The sequence below is a fragment of the Mixophyes fleayi genome, chromosome 2, assembly GCF_038048845.1.
Source record: "Mixophyes fleayi isolate aMixFle1 chromosome 2, aMixFle1.hap1, whole genome shotgun sequence".
NCBI classification, from domain to species: Eukaryota; Metazoa; Chordata; class Amphibia; order Anura; family Limnodynastidae; genus Mixophyes; species Mixophyes fleayi.
In genome coordinates this window covers 342066970-342086887 of record NC_134403.1, presented here as the reverse complement: position 1 = coordinate 342086887, position 19918 = coordinate 342066970, and the positions used below count along the sequence as shown (strand labels likewise).

Below are 19918 nucleotides of genomic sequence, written 5' to 3'. Positions count from 1 at the left end.
CAAAAACGGAAGTTAATACATTTACCCCAGGTGTGATTTGGTAGGGTAGTCTACACTTCCGGGGGTCTTCTGGACATTCCATGGGAGTAGACAGGTCTATTTTGGAAGCTGTCAGTCCACAGAGGGATCCTGTTCCTTGATTTTATTTGGACTTAGTGCAAACAGAAGGAACTTACTATATCTGCTATATATTTATTGAGCATCTTGCCTTTCATTCTCTAGTGTAGGCATGTAAACTGTATTTTAATGATTTGTATGCATGTGTGGTTTCAAAGTGTGTTTCTCAAAGCAGCAAACAGAACACTACAGCAACTTGCCAGACTTACAAAATAATAATAATCACTGTTACTATTAGAGAAGGTGTGTAAGCTGTAGAAAGAAGATGGGCAGTGAAACATGAGGCATGATATCCCAGTCCTCGGGCTGTGTTGTAAGTGCCCATTCTGTATGTATCAGCTCTACTATTGTTGGATGGGATAATATACTGTACAAACATATAACATATTACTGTACATAATATGCTATAATTAATCACAAGAGGCTCTGCCTTTATTTGACCTCCAAGACCTGACATCAGACTACAAATATTAAATCATTGTCTTATTATTTTCAGACTTAAATTAGCTTTTTCAGCTATGATACAGAATACATGGATGTCCGCAGGATTTTATTCCAGTGGGTGGGAAATTGAGCTTTGAGAGCTAGTTCGTATTGAGTCAAGTTTTGCTACTGGCATTCCAGTCAGACCACAAGCAGAAGATGAATCCTCATAGAACATACTGACAAGAACAAATGAATTTACCATGTGATTTATTTGGAATGTCAGAGAACAATAAAACGGTCAAGCGCTGGCTGACTTTCTCCAATGCAGACAAATCTAATAATGTGACCAGGACAGTGTACTTTTAACAGTTCTAAAGATCTAAGTTTCATATACACTGGTCGGTTGGTATTAGACTGCTTGTACATATTCCTGAGTAGAAAGCTTGTGTTAATCTTAACTCCCTCATATCATGCTTCTCCAGGAAAGCAAAGAGCGGGGTACAAATACTTGGGCACAGTCATGGGAAAGCTGGGCTGGGGGACGGGGGGGGCATCTCCCCCCTGGGCTGGTCCCAGAGTGGGCTAACTTGGACTGCGTCAATGGGCCACCTGCATTTTTTTTCTTTTATAATAGGCTGCTAAGTCGAGTCTTGCTCCCCATGCTAAAATTTGCCAGGCCTCCCCTGGGCACAATCTTGCCTTGGGTGTCTGGGCAGTGGTGGATATAGGGGATGGCGTTTGGGTCAATCCGCTCCTAGTTCTACTCCCTGCACTTAATACCGAAAGAGGTTTCAACAGGGTCCTGTTCTTTGCAATGCTAGAGTGAGCTGGGAGCTTTCATTATCTGTAAAGTGAAAGAGAGTATCCACCGCACCAGGCAATCATTCACCCTGTATGTTATATATAATATATAATTAAATTATACAATTCCAACAGTTACTTGGGTGGTGCTCCCCTACCATGTATAGCTCATAGAAATTAACAAAAGAAAAGGGAAGAAAGCATGGAATGTAAATAGGGGCACTCTTAGAGTGATAGAGTAATATTTTAAAATAAAATACTTTATTAGATATATATTAAAAATGATACCTAAATGGCCAATGAGCCGCCAGTAGCGAAATATTTAAAAACAAAAATGCAAAATGTGTGATTAAAATTGACAGCTGCGGCTGCCACGCCTCGCTATGTTAAATATATTGTAGTAGTGAACCAATAATCACAATAGTAAATTATTAGGAGATCCAAAATTGTTAATCTCTCAATAAAGATTATATAATCTTGTTTGGTGTCCTAATTTATGCAATATAAAAAAAAAGCTATTTCAAATTTGACAGACAAATGAATATTATATCTGAAAATTAACTAGGTGCAAGAGAAAAAAGCCATTGAAAAATACACTGTATCAGGTTCAGTCAGCTCTATACAAATGTATACCTCTGTATGGAGATTAAACTAAGTGAAGGGCTTGTACCCTTCCTAGTGGAATGCTGTGATAATATCACTCCTGAATCAATGCTATCTTGAGAGTAGCCTACTTATGATAAGAATAGAACACTACTCTAAGCGGTTCATGTCCTGGATATACCAGGGGTAGTGCCACTAAATACTGTAATATAGGACTGAAAGAGAAAGGATCTATTGTAATGAAGCATAGCGAGGTGAACACTGATGCGCGTTTCGCATACTCTCTTCAACAGGGCTGTTTAGGGATCAGTTTTAATATATATCTAATAAAGTATTTTATTTTAAAATATTACTTTATCACTCTAAGAGTGCCCCTATTTACATCCCAGGCTTTCTTCCCTTTTCTTTTGTTAATTTCTATGAGCTTTCTTTATCTAACAGACAACAATGGGACAAGAGACCAATCATTAGGGGGCTGCAAACACACATCAACCAATGAGATCATGTTTACATTGTGAACCTGATATCATTGGCCAGTGCTTGTCTGCACAATTTGACAATTGGCCTTCTGTTCTAGAACTGCTCTGTATATATGTGCAGCCAATCTGATTGACCTCAGTGCATACTTTGCAAAAGTGATAGTGAATAGAGGAGTTCATTTACTCCTCTCTTTACCATCCTGCTCCAAAGTGGTAAGTGCAGCTGCTACGGTAAATCAGAGCAGCTGTATGTAGTATACTGGGGTAAGGATCTCTGCTGGCATCTCGATGATAAATAATCTATGAGTAGAGGACATTAATCTTCAGTGACCTGACAAAATCAAATGCAGGGAGATAGAATGATAGAATTGCCATTGCCTGAAAGAGGGGAGGAGGTGATGGAAGTGGGGTACAAGAAGTTTTAGCATCTCTCGATGACCCTGCCTATATACATGGAGTTGAAAATTAATATTCTCAGAAACAACAAGATGGCCATAGTCATGTAAAACTTCATCCAGTTAAAGGGAGCAAAATCTACATATTACTCCTGAATCCCCTTCGCCAACTAGTAGAATTACAGACAGCCGATACTCTGCTTTCAACAGGAGCTGACATCTCTCCGTGGTAATAAGCAGAGCATTTCAAATACAAAAAAGGCTATGTTAGGGTGTCAGTCAAAAACTGATTGGACCAGCTAACTATCTTCTGTCTTACAATCTCGCACCTTACAGTTTAAAAATAGATTTTACCTTTAGTTCCCCCTCAACAAAAAACCAAACCGTAAAAAGTTTGGAACTGTGCTTTCATGATATTTTAGATTAAAACAAAAACTATATACGTTAAAATATGTGATTCTTTTACTATTCTCTTAAAGTGTTTATATCTAGATTGCCTTCTATCATGTGTTTTAGCGAAGCATATATATGAAAGCAATTGTATTTTAGACAGCAATTAAAGTCGACGATCTATCATCATGTGGGCTTCCATACTGCTTGCTGTAGCACTTCACCATACTTTCCCCTGCTGCAGATTGCCATATTATGAGGGAGGGAGGTGCTTCTCTAACAGAGACTGACAGATTGGCAGACTTGCTGGTTGATTCATATAATAGTACAGTGCCAGTGATGTCACAGTAGCTCAAATGACTGCATTCTCAGCTTTTTGACCTGTATCAGATCCCATAAATATGTGGGAGGTGTTTCAGCTGTCTGTAAAGGAGTGGGGATTTAATGCTTCATTTTTAAAAAGAACTGTAGAGGAATGTCAGGTTAATAAAAAACAATATATTCTACTTTCATGGTTCATATCGGAACATTTTAAGCTGATGTTTTCATGGCCCTTTAAGTTTGCTCTGATAGTTTCTCTTCCCTTTTCCTTGCATGGTAATTTGTTCAGAACCTGTTTCAGTGTCTGAGAATTGAAGATGGAGGATATGCAGAATAGTTTAGCACTTACTTTATTTCAGTAGAACAGGTAATTCAAAGAACCATCTAACTTCAAAAGGTTGTTAGAAACACCATGCACATGCTGAAATTTGTCTTACATTAAATTCACCTAAACTTAAAAGCTTCCCTTTTTGCATGCACATTTATTAGACTGACTTATACACAAAATGATTGAGACTAAAACAAGCCATTGCACTGCAAATACAGTTGGTCACTATATATATATATATATATATATATATATATATATATATAATATATAAATGCTTAGTGGCGTCTGTGTGTGTTTGTGAAAAAAAAAACGAGTTGCAGCGCCACCTGCTGGGCAGAGTTATGCACTGACCTACTAAATTCTTAGTGTGTGTGGGGAAAAAAAATCAAAAAGGGCTGAAATTTGGTAGGGCTCAAACTCATTTTTGTGAGGTAATTTTACCTCATGAACACACATGTGTAGAGGCGTGCCTTAGTGTGTGTGTGTGTGTGTGTGTGTGGAAAAAACTATTTTCTCAGAAAGGGCTCATCCAATTGACCTGAAATTTGGTATACTGACATTATTTGACAAAAAAATTAGAATAGTCAAGTCAGTTAACTTCCATCATCCCCCCTTCCCCCCGTGGGAGGGGTAGTAAAGGCTAAATTTACGAGTTGAGGGGTCAAACTCATTTTCGTGAGGTAATTTTACCTCATGAACACACATTAAAAAGGCCGCTTGCGTCGGGAACTAATGCTCTTCCCCTGAGGAGGCCTGGGCTAGGTCCAAATGCATGACAAGAACCTTTTTAAGACCTTAAGTAGCTTGATTTGACTAGAATGCATGAGTATCATGCACGGGTTAACTTGTGTGTATATATATATATATATATATATATATATATATATATATATAACATTTTCTTGTCTGCACTTTTAAATTTTTTTTAAATGGTAATCTTCTTAATCTATAAGAATTTGCTATTCAAAAAGTGTTGTGAAATCCCTTATATCCTTACAATTATTAAGATGTTTTGTGATATAACAGCAGAATAGAGCAGACTGTGCTTCTACACCCTTGATATATCATACAGATCAATAGACACTAATACAATTTGGTGGTCTGCAAAGCACAGCAGATCTTATTCTGATACAGTATGTGTTCTATGCAAGATAATACACTACAGTGAGGTCCTCTTGGTTCAAATTGGAATAGAGTGTACAATAAATCAAGTAATGTCAAGGAAAGCCATATGTTTTCTAGTTCTCATATTTTATTCTGCTAAAGTTCCTCCTTGTGATACAGTACATTTGCTAGACTGTAAATGCAATTGGCAAAAATTGCATGCCCCATTCAGTATGGTTTTGTCAAAAACCACATTCTGAAACTTTCTTTCTTAAGTCACACAATGGTGAATGCTGTTTAAGCAGCGGAAGATTAAATGGCCTGTTTGTCAAGCCTTAAACCATGCGGCTAGACATATTTTAGTATCAGGGCTATATAACAAATGCCTAACGCTTGAGTTATCAGAGATATATACTGCATTAGGCTAACTATCGCAAAATATCGCAGTCCGTATAACTCTCAGTGAGGACTGTGGCCTGGACCAATTTTTCAAGCTTGACACTGATGGCGTTAGCGTGTATACCCTATGGGGAGAGCATCGCAGGAGAGGCTTCCCCGCTAGGCTTCCTGCTACTCCCCTCTCTCATATCACTAATTGATTTCTGAGCATGTGCAGACTGATGGCGATGCATGTGCCGTGCATAGGTTAGGTCAGATCCTGGAAGTAAAGTTATTGTCATCACTTCACTATAGACTTTGCCGGGATAGGATCTTCCCGGAGCCGCTGTCCCAGCTGAAGAATTTTGATAAATTGCATCATTAAGTCATTTCTTATCACTGCCATACAAAACGGTTACAAAATGCGAAGGGTCATAAATAAACCCCTCAGCATAAAGCACAGTAGTTCCTAGGAGACGTAAAGAGAGAGAGGCAGAGCTTTCTCTGCACAGTGCTATTATCTGTCTATTCTACTGAGGCAGCCAACACTTGTAGAAATTGTGGATGTTAAGCCACAATGCTTTTGTAACTTAAACAGGTTGCTGTTTATTTAAAGATGATAACAACAGATGAATGTAGTTACTCACAGTTGCTTGTAGTACAGCAGTATTCAGCAGTAACAACAGTTGCAGCAATCAGGCAATACAGATTATATATGCAGTCTTGCTTATATGCTTGTTTTATTAATGTTTGTTCCCAATTGTAAAGTGTTACGGAATTTGCTGGCGCTATATAAATAAATGCTGATGATGATGATGCTCTTGTAGATATATGCTGGTGGTGATGCACTCTTATGTAGATATGCAGGCAGGTTGTAATATATGCTGCACAGCCGAGCAGGTACTTGTTGTGGCACAGACTCTCCTAATACATGTGGGCAAATATAGTGGGAAGCCTCCGTTCACACTATAGGACACTTTTGGGGCTTTTTATTGTTGTGGCCACGCAGCTTCTATTGCTGCGACTGTCCCCTTCACATGTCTGGATGGAAGTAATGGCGCAAATCTGAACTTCCGGTTATAGGGTGCCAGCGCATGCGCAGCAGCACAATACGAACGCCTTTGTCCTGCCCCACTTCCTGTTCTCCTCCTAGAGCATCGGGGAACTACAGTGGTTGCTATGGCAACCTGAAATTGAAGGAGACGGAGCATTAGCGCTCCAGATACCAACAGAAATGTTGTAGTTCTACAAGCTCCAGAATGCAATATCAGTCATGGGATATGAGTGCATGCTGGCAGTTGTAGTGCTACAAATGATTGCACTCCTTTTTTTAATACTATTACCCTGTTACCTACCAGGCAGGGTAACCGCATTGAGAAAGACACTGGACTGGAAGCTAATGTAAGATGTTTCTGTCTGGTTTCAAAAGGTGATTTGCCCTAATAGCATGTAGTTTGAGGTTTCAAAATATTAAATGTTATGGTTTGGGGCTGAAAACCTCATGCAATGTGTAACAATTTTAAAACCATATGCAAAAATGGACATTAGAGTCCTTTTAGGTTTTTTTTAGGTAATCAACAAGTTAAGTTTAACTTAGAGAATGACAAAAAACAACTGATTTGAGTTTATCTAGGGAGGGAATTGTGCAACTATATTTGTAGAATCTCCAGTTCTGTCATATATCCATAGTGTTCTGTGTAAACAGAGTGTACCTAGTGGATAAGGCGGGGCTTAGGGTGCCTAGGGGCACCAATTATCGAAATGCAGCTCTGTATAGCAGAATAATAAATCATATATATGTCAGATGTCTGTGGTTATTTTAGGCTACATAATTCTGTTTGTCTAATGGGCTTTTTAGGGCAATCATAAGTAGGTCAGTTCAATTTTCGCTCTTTGTATGGCTCTACATAAATATGTAAATTCAATATGGTGGGTGTTCCCAGGGCTGCTCACAGGAGGAGCAGGGGAGTGGCATGTTAGGGGGGCCCATGGTCTCAGGGGGCCAGTGGCTATTATTTCAACTTACATTAAGAAGAAACCTTTGATAAATAGGGTAAATTTTAACTCACCAGTTGTTTGTTTTACCAAAACACCTCAATAACCCAGGTTGGCAGTTTTGTTTTAGTAAATGATAAATGCAATAAAAAAATTAAGTTTAGTTGGAGAGCTTAGTTGGAAATTGACCAGGTTGGCCCAAATGTTTTTTAATGTGCCTATGATTTAATGAATAACGTTTTCTGATACATGTTCATTGCCGCAGAATATGTTGCCACTATATAAGTAAATAACAATTAGTGGATACATTCTACTAAAGTGTATAAATTAAGTCCTCTGATTGTACAGTTCTCTGGTATACATTACTATGCTATGTAAATAAAAGTATAACAATAATATGATATTTTGTCAGAGTGTATATACATAATGTAAAAAAAAACAACCCAAAATTAAAATGTATAGTAAAAGTTACACTTTCTATGTGACTTGACATATACAGTCTGTGCAGTTTGTGTTTTAAAGGCAGAGGGAGAGTGTTGCAGCGATAGAAGTGATGAGAGTGAGCAAGGGATTTCCCACTGAGAACTAGCTGTATATATTATGTATTATTCACTCTGTGTTCTGCCAGCGTTATCTGATCCCTAATTCTCAATTCCTTTTATTTTTCATTAAAATAGCTAGGCTCAGATTCCAAAGATAAAATAGTTGGGCAGATTTGCAAGTCATTTCCTTTTATTAACCAGCAGAGTTCAGTTACAAGCAGTATGCAAAGGGCTTTTGTAGTAAGTGAGAGGTAAGCTCTTCAGCCCAGCAACAAGACATGCTGGGACTTGTTGTTCCTAAACAGCTGCAGAGCCACGGCTTGCCTAAGCATGCATTAAGTAATGTGTTTTGTTTATTGATGTAATGTTTTTGCTCTCTATTTTTGTGGTTTCTGTACAATATATGATATTTATTATATTTTTTGTTTTCCAGATCCTAATGCTTATCCAGGTCAAGCCGCTACTGACCATGCGCTTATAGGAGGGATCGTAGCTGTAGTCGTATTTGTCACATTATGTTCAATTATTCTGCTTGGACGATACTTGGCTAGACATAAAGGTAAGCTGGCCACAATTAACATTTTATTAACATTATTACCAGTCATTGTTTAGCTTTCATGTTAATTATCATTGTGGTATTATATAAACTGTTTACCTACTACAAGAGTTATGGATCATGGGAACTGCACAAATCTGGAAACCCCTCTATCCTGTTTGAGGCAATTAGATTTTGTGCCTCAGTGGCTCATACCACGCTCACTCTAACTGTTGCTAGGTTTCAGTCTCCCTTATGAATAAATACTATCTGCATAAACAGTGAGTGCTGATGTTATTGCTTATAACGGGTGTAATACATATGCTTGACAGTTACATGATCGAAATTTATATGGTCAACTCCATAATATAAACATGGTTAGAAAGTCGACAATAAAAACATTGACTGTATTATTAGGTCAACAATTCTAATGTAGACAGTATTATCAGGTCGACCATCCAGATGTAGACAATATTATTAGGTCGACAATTCAAATGTAGACAGTATTATTAGGTTGACAATATCCCAAACCCTATCCCCAAGCCTAACTCTAACCATATAATAATGTCTACATTTGAATTGTCGACCTAATAATACTGTTACATTTGAATTGTCAACCTAATAATACTGTCTACATTTTACTTGTCAACCTAATAATACTGTCTACATTTGACTTGTCGACCTAATGATATTGTCTACATTTGACTTGTCGACCTAATGATACTGTCTACATTTGACTTGTCGACCTAATTATACTGTCTGCATTTGACTTGTCGAGCTAATAATACTGTCTACATTTGACTTATCAACCTAATGTTGTCGACATTTTAAATGTTGACCAAATGAATGTTTAGCCACATAACCTTCTAGCTGATTAGCTCTGGTGTCATAAATGTTAAATAGTAAATTGTATTATTAGCAATAATGCACTCCTTACTGTAAATTATTATGGACCTTAGATGCCACTGCAAGTTTCATGGCTTATGTCATGTAATAGCACTTCACTGGCCACCATGTGCCCTTTAATGCTCACTGAACTCTTCTAACACCCGTATCATTTACAGTCGGGGAGATGCATTATTCCTTATTTACATTTCATGTTTTCATATCTCACTATACATATATTTCTTATTATACAAAGGCTCATTTAATAACAGAATAATGCGCAAAGCAAAAATGTTCTGTAACCCACATCAAGTGAGAGTCATATGTTACAATATAGATTGGGCATGTTTGTTTCAGATGTGGTGTGATGATGTAGCCTAGACCCTCAATTGTGCCATTTGTTGTTCTTCAGCTGTATTGTTATTTGTGCCCGTTCCTCTATTTATCAAGGTCAGTGTGGAGCAGTTAGAGCCAAACTGCGCAGTTGACGCTCCCAGTTGTCAGGTGCTTCATTGTGCCATTTATTGACAATAAACAAATTCCATCTGTAACACAAAAGGAAGCTACAGTAATGGAACACATGTCTGGATGGTGTGAACTACATGTTCTATATGCACCATAATGTTACATAGGTTTCCTTGGGTCTTCGTTATACTATGGTAACAATTTGTAGTTACAAGCCATGGTGAAATAAATATTGTGCCTCCCTTAGTCCAATAAATGCAAACGTTTGGCACTCAGAAACCACATTAATATAATCTAATGTAGATCAGAACATTGTATATAAATGATATGGTAATATATTGTAAGCAGCTTTGCCTCGCATCAATCTCTAAATAAAACAAGAGACAGTTGACGACAAGCAAAATTCCTAACAACCGTTTCTTATAATCTTGATCTCTGTAGGGACATATTTAACAAATGAAGCAAAAGGAGCAGAAGATGCCCCAGATGCAGACACAGCCATTATCAATGCAGAAGGCAGCCAAGTCAACGCAGAGGAGAAGAAGGAATATTTCATTTAAATGCAAACCTGGTTACGACGAGTTTTACTTATCAAGCTGACTGCTGGAAAAAACTGGCTATCATTTTTTTTTTTTTTTTTTCAAAATTCATTCCCACCATCTTCCGCTCTATTTTATTAACTCCTGCTATCAATAGCCAGCTTATGCCAACAATCAGCTGTTGACAGCAACATAATTTAATTGCATTTCATAATACGGGACTTTTCTTACTGCTGAAAAAAATATATTTAAAAAAAAAAAAAATGTCCATCGCTCTGTTAAAATTCAGTCATACAGTGCTTGAATATACAGCCTTAACATTTTTATTTTCACTTTTATCTCAACATACTTTTAATTTAAATGTTTACACAATGAACTTCCAGGCTGACCTTTTGTATATCTCTCCAGCACACATACATGAACACACAAATATGTATATTAGTCCATGTTATTGTACCTATTGGTAGGCTTTAGAGTGTATCACATTCTGTAATGACCTACTTATAGATGTCCATTAATTTCATGTAGGATTTTGAGCAACGGCACCCCATGTGGCTGCGTGTGATATTACAAAAAAAAAAAAATTGCAATAATTTGGACTACTTTCATTTATGCATGTATACAGTATGGAGTGCGTCTTCCCATCAACATTATTTTGGTACAGACTTGATTAGATTCAATTCCATAATATTAAGTTACACTTTTAAGAACAATATGTTGTACTTTCCATTATCACTGGAGGGATTCTTTACGGATTATGTATTACAAAACACCAACAGAACATAAAAATATGGTACTGAATATAGGCTTTAACATTACAACAGTAGTTGTGGATGGTGGCAGAGTCATACACTGCATTCCCTACTGCATTTAGTTTAGAATTGGAATGTAAATTACACAAATTAGGCTAAAGCCCAAGTTTATTTTAAAAAAGGTACTTCCACATATTTTTTTGTTAGTCTATGTTAGTTTTTTTTTACCCTATTATTTTTTTCTTGATGATTACAAAATGTTTATTTAATGTTATAGTCCTACCCATATTTATTGTTTGTTTCTGTGTGGACTCTACTGTTTGTTTTTCTTCAACAAGAAAAGAGTCGTCAGAATATCTGAGCATTTCAATATATTGTAAATAGTACGTGTTTTAAATCAAGTTGAACATTATTTGATACATATTTAACTTTTTTGGATGTAAGCAAGTCACAAGTACCCATTTTCTAATGCTCCCCCCCCCTGAACCCCTCTTAGATATGAAACGAAACCAGTACTCTGTGTAGATAACGTGTTTGAATTTCTGTCTGTATGTCCTAGCACTGTTCAATTTTTCTAGATCATCTTAATTTTTATCTGTTAAACAATGGAAGCACAATATTAAAGGAAATATACTTTAATCTAACAACCAGTGCAGAGCCTCAGGTTTTCAAGTTCAACTATATTTGAGTAATGCTCTAAAATACTATTATTTTATTGCTTAGCTTTTTATTTTTTTTTTTTTTCATTTGGCTGCTCTAACTGTTTACCTTTGTTGATTTGCCAAAAATCAAGATAAAAAAAAAACATAAACAAAAAAAAGCATTGCCGCAAATAATACACCATTTATGTATAAACGGACTAATTCTTTATATTAAATTCCTGTCTATGCATTTTGTGAGGTATAACGTATGTCACAGTAAATAATTGAGAATTTCTGACGCGCTTTTAACTGCACAGTGAAAAAGCTTCAGTATCAATTTATCCGCCAACCCTGAAACATTTCTAAACGTGTCTGTGAAGTTTGATGATCAAAAATGTTCTCAACTAATCACAGACTCAATATTCTGGACCTGTTGGCTTGATTTTCTTTTCCTTCCTTCAGCCTATAACAAATATTGTTATATTACTTTTGTAGTATTGATTCCCAAAAGCCGGAAAATGAGAATCACTCTGAATTACGCTTTGCCTCAATCTTCCAGGCATAGGACATTTGAATAGGATCTTTTAACAAGGTAGCTAGTCTAGTGAAGTGTGAGATCATGACAGTCTATGAAACAAAAATCGTCTACTTTTATTTTTAGAATCTGTGGAATCAGGAACACAGAAGACGCATTGAAACTCTGTCTTAGAATAAATATATATAAGAAAAAGTGATCTCGCCTTCAGTAATATTTGTGGAAGACTTACAAGGATTTTTGTATTTTTTTCCCCCCTCCCTGTAATATTTTGGAACTCTGGTGATGCCTATAGCACACCACTTTTAATTTTTTTTTCCAGAATATACCAAGTATAAGTAAACATGCTATGGTTGAGTGTTATCATAATAAAACGTATACAGTATTACATTTCAAAAGAAGTATGTTTCATTGATGTGGCTGCATGCTTGTTTTACAATCCGCACCATAACATATGTGAAAAATGCAATAATATGCTTAAATATAGTAAATATGATAGTAAAAAGACAACAGGGGGACTGTAGCTGCTAGGATAATGAGAACTGTATAGGGCTTGGCAAAAAAAAAAAAAATGCATTCTACGCTCCCAGTCTGGTTACGGAGAAAGCGTGAAGGTAAAGGTTAGTCAATTTGATAACAGAAAACAAGAGCTGTAGTACTATTAGGTCACATTTTTGTAATCCCTATAGTGTATTTTCAGTTCTGTGCTATTTGTCCTATATAACCAGATTGCTCTTGTTTCAGACACATCTTACTTAAACCTTCTGCTGACAGAGTTAAACGCTGCCGCTTATTCAATAACATGATTTAATTCGGACAAAGGTGTGATTTCCTATAGCAAAAGTTGTCCCCGCCATTAGTCCCACTTGTCCCTGGGGTGTTCGGTTTTCACAGATTATATTTATGATAATTGTACAATGTTTTTAAATAAGCTTTCACTTCACGTGAAAAATATGATCGCATTGTTCTATAGCTTTCCTCATAAGGGTAGGGAGGCATTGACTGAGCTAAGTGTCTGCCTCAGGGCTTGGGGAAGGGGGAGATATTGATTCTCCCAGGATTTCTTAAGTGCAGCTGTGCTATAAATTGTCATATTCTACCCAATAAATTAAAAGGATTAAATATCTGAAGGTGGGAGACGCTATTCCTAATGTACCCGAATCTTGTACGTGGAGCAATGCTTTCTCATATAAATCTCACAGGCTGACCTGTTGTTAATATAAATATTGTTATCATCTGTTTATAATAGATGACATCAGATTTATACAGTAACCATACCATCTAAAGTGAATAATGGATAGTTTTGTTTTGTTTTATTATACACATAATACCAATACGGGTTGCCAACTATGAGTATATTTACTGACAGACAATTAAAATAAAGTACATATTGTCATGAAAAAATAAAAATAAATAACCCTTATGTTGGATAGAAGGGGGTTATAGGATAAAGAAGAACTATAGATATATAGAAATATTTTTTTTCGTAGCAATTTTGTTTAATTGGTATGTATGCCTGAGAAGAGCATTTTTTCAAACTTTATTATCATTAAGGGCACTGCTGCTTTGGAGCCTTTGGCAAATATTTCATTATACCTCAGCCAAGCAAGCAGTATTGCAATTCCCACACCTATAAAAAATGGTATTATCATCATTTTTTAAAAAATGGCAGTGAAATATTGACAAGAGTTGGCAGCCCTGCCCTCATTATTAGGAGAGCTCCACTTTCTAGGAAGGTGGAAGGTCTTCCTTTATTCATAATACTGTGTGTCTTAAAGTGCTTTATTACTGTAACCTCTATAGACGGTATAAACATATGTTAATGCATAAATGTGTTTATAAGGGAATTACGATGTTACACAATGATTTGCCGTGTAAAGTTGTGTTTCGAAATAGCAAAAAAAAAAAAAAAAACCCAATTGTTCTGTAAAATTTTTAACTGCATGCTTGTGGAATATATGAACCGTTAAGCATCATCCGAATTCTATTTAACTATGTTCATTGCTTAACATTACAATTTAGCTAATATATATATATATATATATATATATATATGTATATATATATATATGTATATATATATATATATATATATATAGAGTTATAAAAAGCATTATATTATAGTATTAAAACATACTGTATACAGTAGTAAAAATATTATTTCAGTATGTTTCTTCCTCTTGTATTACATTTATTCATTCTTCCTTAAAATATTTGTGCGATAATATAGTAAGGTAATTAAAAAGCTAGTATGGGTTCTGGAGGTCCCCCAAGTAAATATAATATGTGGTTCCTCCTATCAGTGACAGAATCAATATCAAGAGAAGCACCACAATCTATGAGTTTTCTGTAAAGCAACACAGTGGTGATTCGTGGCTTTGCCACATCCATGGTTGATTTGTAATGAACTAGAAGTGAAAGTATAGATACTTGACATGGAATCCAGTTTGCTTATCACAAGTCCCACAAATAGTTTTTTTTAGCCACTTTATTGCACACTAGAATGGTGTCCTTATGCAAAGTCACACACTCTAAAAGCCATCAGTCATCATGTTTTCTAGTTGGAAAAATTATAGTGAAATCCATAAACCAACTTGCATGAATCACTACTTGCGAGAATAGGTGATCCTACTGTAGCATATTCCTACAGTTTGCGGTGTCTATTAATCTTTGCAACCACCATATGTGTGTATATATATATATATATATATATATATATATATATATATATATATATATATATATGCGTTTATATATATATTTATATGTGTGTATGTATATATATATATATATATACATACATGTGTGTGTGTGTATATATATGTATATATATATATATATATATATATATATATATATATACACACACACACATATATGTATGTGTATATATATATATATATATATATATATATATATATATATATATATATATATATATATATATTAATATATTAATGATCTCTTGTTTTACTCTTTGGGGGGCCAGACTGAACTGATTATCTTCAAATATGTTGTCACTAATGATATTGCTTCCTATAAATCTGGTTATGTGTCAGGGCTGCATCCAGGAATCGGCTTACAGAATGTGATGAGTAGCTTACTCACCCCACAGAAAAAAGTGCAGGATGTCACACATTTCAAATCTTTTTGGGATGGTAAATCTTGCACTCGGAGTACATCTACAATTCATACCTAAAGCAAAAATGAAATGAAAAAAAAAAAAAAAAAACACTTTTGTTTTCTAAAAGTTATATGAAATGTAACACCTCATGTATTTTCATTTTAATGTTTAAATAAACAAACAAAAAAAATCTATCAATGAAAAGAATCATGTGTTATGATGTAATTCACAAATGTGGGAGGGTCGAGTTTAATATGTGCACGCGTGTGTCGGCACGCCTTGTAGTTACATGCTCTTCCATGTAACATAGCAGTTGTAGTGTAATTTTGTGCCACTTATCTGTTACCAAAATGAAAATACCTGTACATATGATTCTTTCTCCCTGTTAAAGGTGACATGAGCACCTCTCATGTGGGACATTTCTATTTCTTCAATAAAAACCTAATGAAGTAAACTAAACTGTCACATTCTGTGAGGTTACTGTGTAATTGATGCAAGAGAGTTGAAGTTCTTTGAATGTCTTCTGATTTTGGATGGCTTGAATGGTGTACACAAGTATGTATATATATATATATATATATATATATATATATATATATATATATATATATATATAACAATTATTCAGTAGTTATTATGGTAATTAAACATGTATCCTGTTTCCAAGTATCCCATATAGAAAATGTCACATTTCCAGTTTCTATATTTGCAAATAAGTGGTTTGACATTCAAACTTTCTCCCATGATAGCACCGATCCTTCTGCTGGATTAGCTAGCCCTAGATTGAAAAAAACTTGAAGGGATGCAGCTAAACATCTGTTGTCCAATGTTCTCTCTATAATTGGTTGACAATTGACATCTTACTCAGAGCTATTTGTTTGTGTGTAAGACTACAGAAGCACTGTGAAACTGCTGGGAGGAGGAAAGTGAGGCACTTCAGGAGCAATTAACTGACGTTTGGCATAGGACACAGTTATGGAGCACTTCCAAGTTTGTCTTTCCTATATCTCTCAAAAAATCTTTGTCTTTAAAGTCCATTTAAACATATTGATTACATTGGTCACTTTTCCTATTTCTTTCTTTCAATTTAATCAGGATTATGAAGCTGAATTTCATTACAGGTCTCTGTAGTTATTCTAGCTCCTCAGAAGGTCATGTTTTCTGTAGCTAGTCTAAGCCTACAAGCCAACTCCAACACCCATTGTCCCAGGAAAGGAGGTAATCAAATGGGAAGAAAAGAAAAGTTTGGATGGGTGTATGAAAGGATGATGAGGAAATACACATGGGTCTACTTTTTTGCACATTGTGTGGTCATCTTATTTCATATTGCACAGAATGCTAAATGCTGGAAAATGTGTCAATTGATTTAATTGGTGAGGGTCTGTGTTTTCTATAACTGGAACTGAATAGTGTATTTTAGCCATTTTAGAATTATTGCTTGCATAATAAAACCTAGCATGTGAGTATATCCTGAAGTGGATGAGAAATGCCTCGCATGAAAAGCTTCAGAATTTACTGAAATATCCACTGCATTAAATAACTACTTCAGTGTTGTATAAACACAAATGTTAAATGTACCCTAACTATAGGTGAATCCAAAATAGGTTAGTTTGCGGTTTGGTTAATCATGTAACATAGTTGTTCCATTACCACAACCAACTGGTTGCCTTTGCGTTCAGCCAATTCTTCCATACAAAAGATTAGGATTTGCTAAGTGAGACTTCTTTGGCTAGTGTTGCATTGGAGAGCTTTGGTACAATTCTGCTATAAAACTGGAAGGTTGTTTCTCTTTGACACTACAGGAGTAATTCACAGTATTTCATAATGCTGCCTTTTCTGTCTGCAAAAACAGCAATCAGTCTTTCCTGACACCACCCCAACTCATTATTTTATATTATAAAATGTGCCCATGTGACTTCTCAGGCTTTGTATAATACCAGAACTAGTCTTTTAGTAAAGTTTGCTTCATTCTAGTGGCTTACTTTCCAAAACTTGGTCTATACAAACATCTCAGGAATTGCCTTTTATATACTACTGTGAGGGAAACATTTATGCAGGAACACTAGACTCTTTTCTTAACATAGTAGTAATTCAGCCAATAAAAGTCACTTATGTCAGTTTAGTTAACAATTGTATGTTACATTTAAATATTTTTTACCTTTATACCTTGAACCAGGAATTTGTTTAAAAAGGGATCAGGTTTATTGGTCCATTCACTGAATGGTCAAGGTCTCCGGACCATCTAAGCCTCCTGCAGCATGAGCCCTTAACTTGGTGACCTCCTTGTGAGACTCTTTGGGTGCACCTGAGCATTACAGTCTGGTGCCAGCAAGGAAAGCAGGCCTGGAAGGAATCCAGTTATCAGAAGAACCACAGGGTCTTTTGGATTGGGAGCAGAGGAGAGGATGAACAGAAGCTACTTGTTGGAAGAAATCAGCATTGAGGATCATAAATGTGTGCCCGGCCAATCCAGCTGTGTCCTGGTGGTCAGCTATGGAGGGACATTGTCAGGATACTGGCTGCAGCGGCTTCCTTAGCTCTGCAAGGGATTGCACCTAAGTCCTATGGTGCATATGTCAGGACTGGTGTAACAGAAAAAACCCAGACACAGGTTCTTGTCCAAGGAAAGCCAAGCGTTGACATGGGCCTCAGCTGGGGATCAGGTATGGCATGCCAGTAGGTCTGAACAGCTCCCAGGTACATCATAGTGTTCATTACATGCCAAGGTTAAGACATAATAATGGGGAAACATGACATTAAGAATACTGGAGGTGGGGAGGGATTGTTTATGCATCTGCTGAGCCGTTTTAAAGTATGTGTGTCATGCTGAGAGGAGGTAGATCTTGCTTTAGACAACCCTGCAGTAGTTTTCCTGCCCCATTGGTAACTGGCACCAAATTGCTGATGACAGCACTGTTACAGATGGCTCAGGCATAATTGGGGCAAAATCAGGGGTTGGGCTGTGTACTGTGGGGCCCTATGGACGCAACAGAAGAGAGCAGGTTTATGGTGAGTGAAAACACCTTTGCCAATCCCTGGGGGTTTGAGGAGCAGGGGTGAAGATACCTGTTTATGGAAACTGAGTGAAATATCTGATGCGTTCAAGGGTAAGTAATATGTATGCTATGAAGGGAGGCTTGTGGCCCACCTTACGCAGGATGTTAAGGTAAAGATTTAGACCAGTCCTCAGGACCCCTAACAGTGCATGTTTTCCAGGTGACAAGGGAAATAATTATACCAACTGTGGATCTGTTAGAATGTGTCAGTCAGTAATGAATACACCTGTGCTTAAGCAAGGAGAAATGGAAAACATGCACTGTTAGGGGTCCTGAGGACTGGAGTTGAGAAACACTGATTTAGAGGGATGAGCAAGTGGGTATATTTTGCTTACTCCCCTTGGAACATTTAGTAAATTGTAACCTAGATTCAGTGTGTAGGGAAGTGAGCAGAGAAGTGAAAGATAGATGGCTTCCTCGGGATATTTGGGTATGGTCCCAGGCTTTTGTGATTTTGGCTAATGTAATTGATGAAAATAGACCAGAAACCCCCTTGGGTCCTTACGAGTAAATAGTTATCTTACAGGTGCTCTGTAGGGCTGAAAGGGGTCAAGCATGGCTATATTATGATGAACAATTCAAGTTTAAAAAAAGGGTCCTGGGGTTGGGATAATCTGGAAATTAGTCTATTTTAACAGTACAATGACTTCCAATGTAAGTGTGGAACCTCGTGTCAGTTCATGCATGAAAGTTCAATATGCCACCCGTTTGTAATGTATTTCAAAAGGGGAAGACAAGCATAGGGAACCTGTGGGAATAGGGTCAGATACCAGTGAGCATAGATGTGATGTGGCCCTGGCTCAGGAAGATAGGGACTCAGTGAATGATGGGATCCATGAAATATGCTTGATGTCATTTACTTCATTTGATGCAGTCATTTTGGAGGCAAAAGCACTTGGAAAATGGGATATTACTGGCAAAAAAAAGATGTACAGTCCATGTTTCATCTACTACCAGTACATCCTGAATGTGTTTACTTGTTGGGCTACATGTGAAATGAGAAGATTTACATGAGCAAATGCTTGCCCATGAGCTATTTAATATCAGTTTGATTATCCACAGTCTGGTTGACTTCCTATTCATGGGTCCAAGGAACTTTTTAGTATGTGCGGTCCTGCTGAGTTCAATGAATCAGCTGGCAGGTAAGTTCATAATTCATTTGTATGGCAACACAAAAATCGCAGAGTGCATAGATGGAATTAACAGAACAAATCACAGGCATATAGAAACAAAATCAGCATCAGACATCAGTACAAATGAGCAGAATAATAAATGCATGGATGCAATTAACAAAACAATTAGCAAGGCATACAGAAAAATTCAGCAGCAGACATGACAAAGATCAGCATCAGATATGAAAAGGGAAATATGAGGTAGACGGATGATGCACAGATAAGAGTTGGAAGCTAGAGAGGACCCTGCCCATGATAGCTTACAGATGGGGGTAAAGAGAGATAACAGGGTCAAGTGGAACCCTTTAGTTTCGGGTATGGATGATGGGGCA

The 19918-nt window shown here is 36.5% G+C and overlaps 1 protein-coding gene across 3 annotated transcripts in view; it reads left to right on the top strand.

Moving 5' to 3' along the window:
• Positions 1-14305, top strand: part of CADM2 (cell adhesion molecule 2) — a 1139602-nt gene extending 1125297 nt beyond the window's left edge. For all 3 annotated transcript variants that reach the window (XM_075197070.1, XM_075197071.1, XM_075197069.1), the window contains 2 exons: positions 8316-8441; positions 10209-14305. In XM_075197070.1, coding sequence (XP_075053171.1) covers positions 8316-8441; positions 10209-10327 — 245 coding nt within the window. In that variant the 3' untranslated portion in view covers positions 10328-14305. The remainder of the gene's footprint in view (positions 1-8315; positions 8442-10208) is intronic.
• The last annotated feature ends 5613 nt before the right edge of the window (positions 14306-19918 follow it).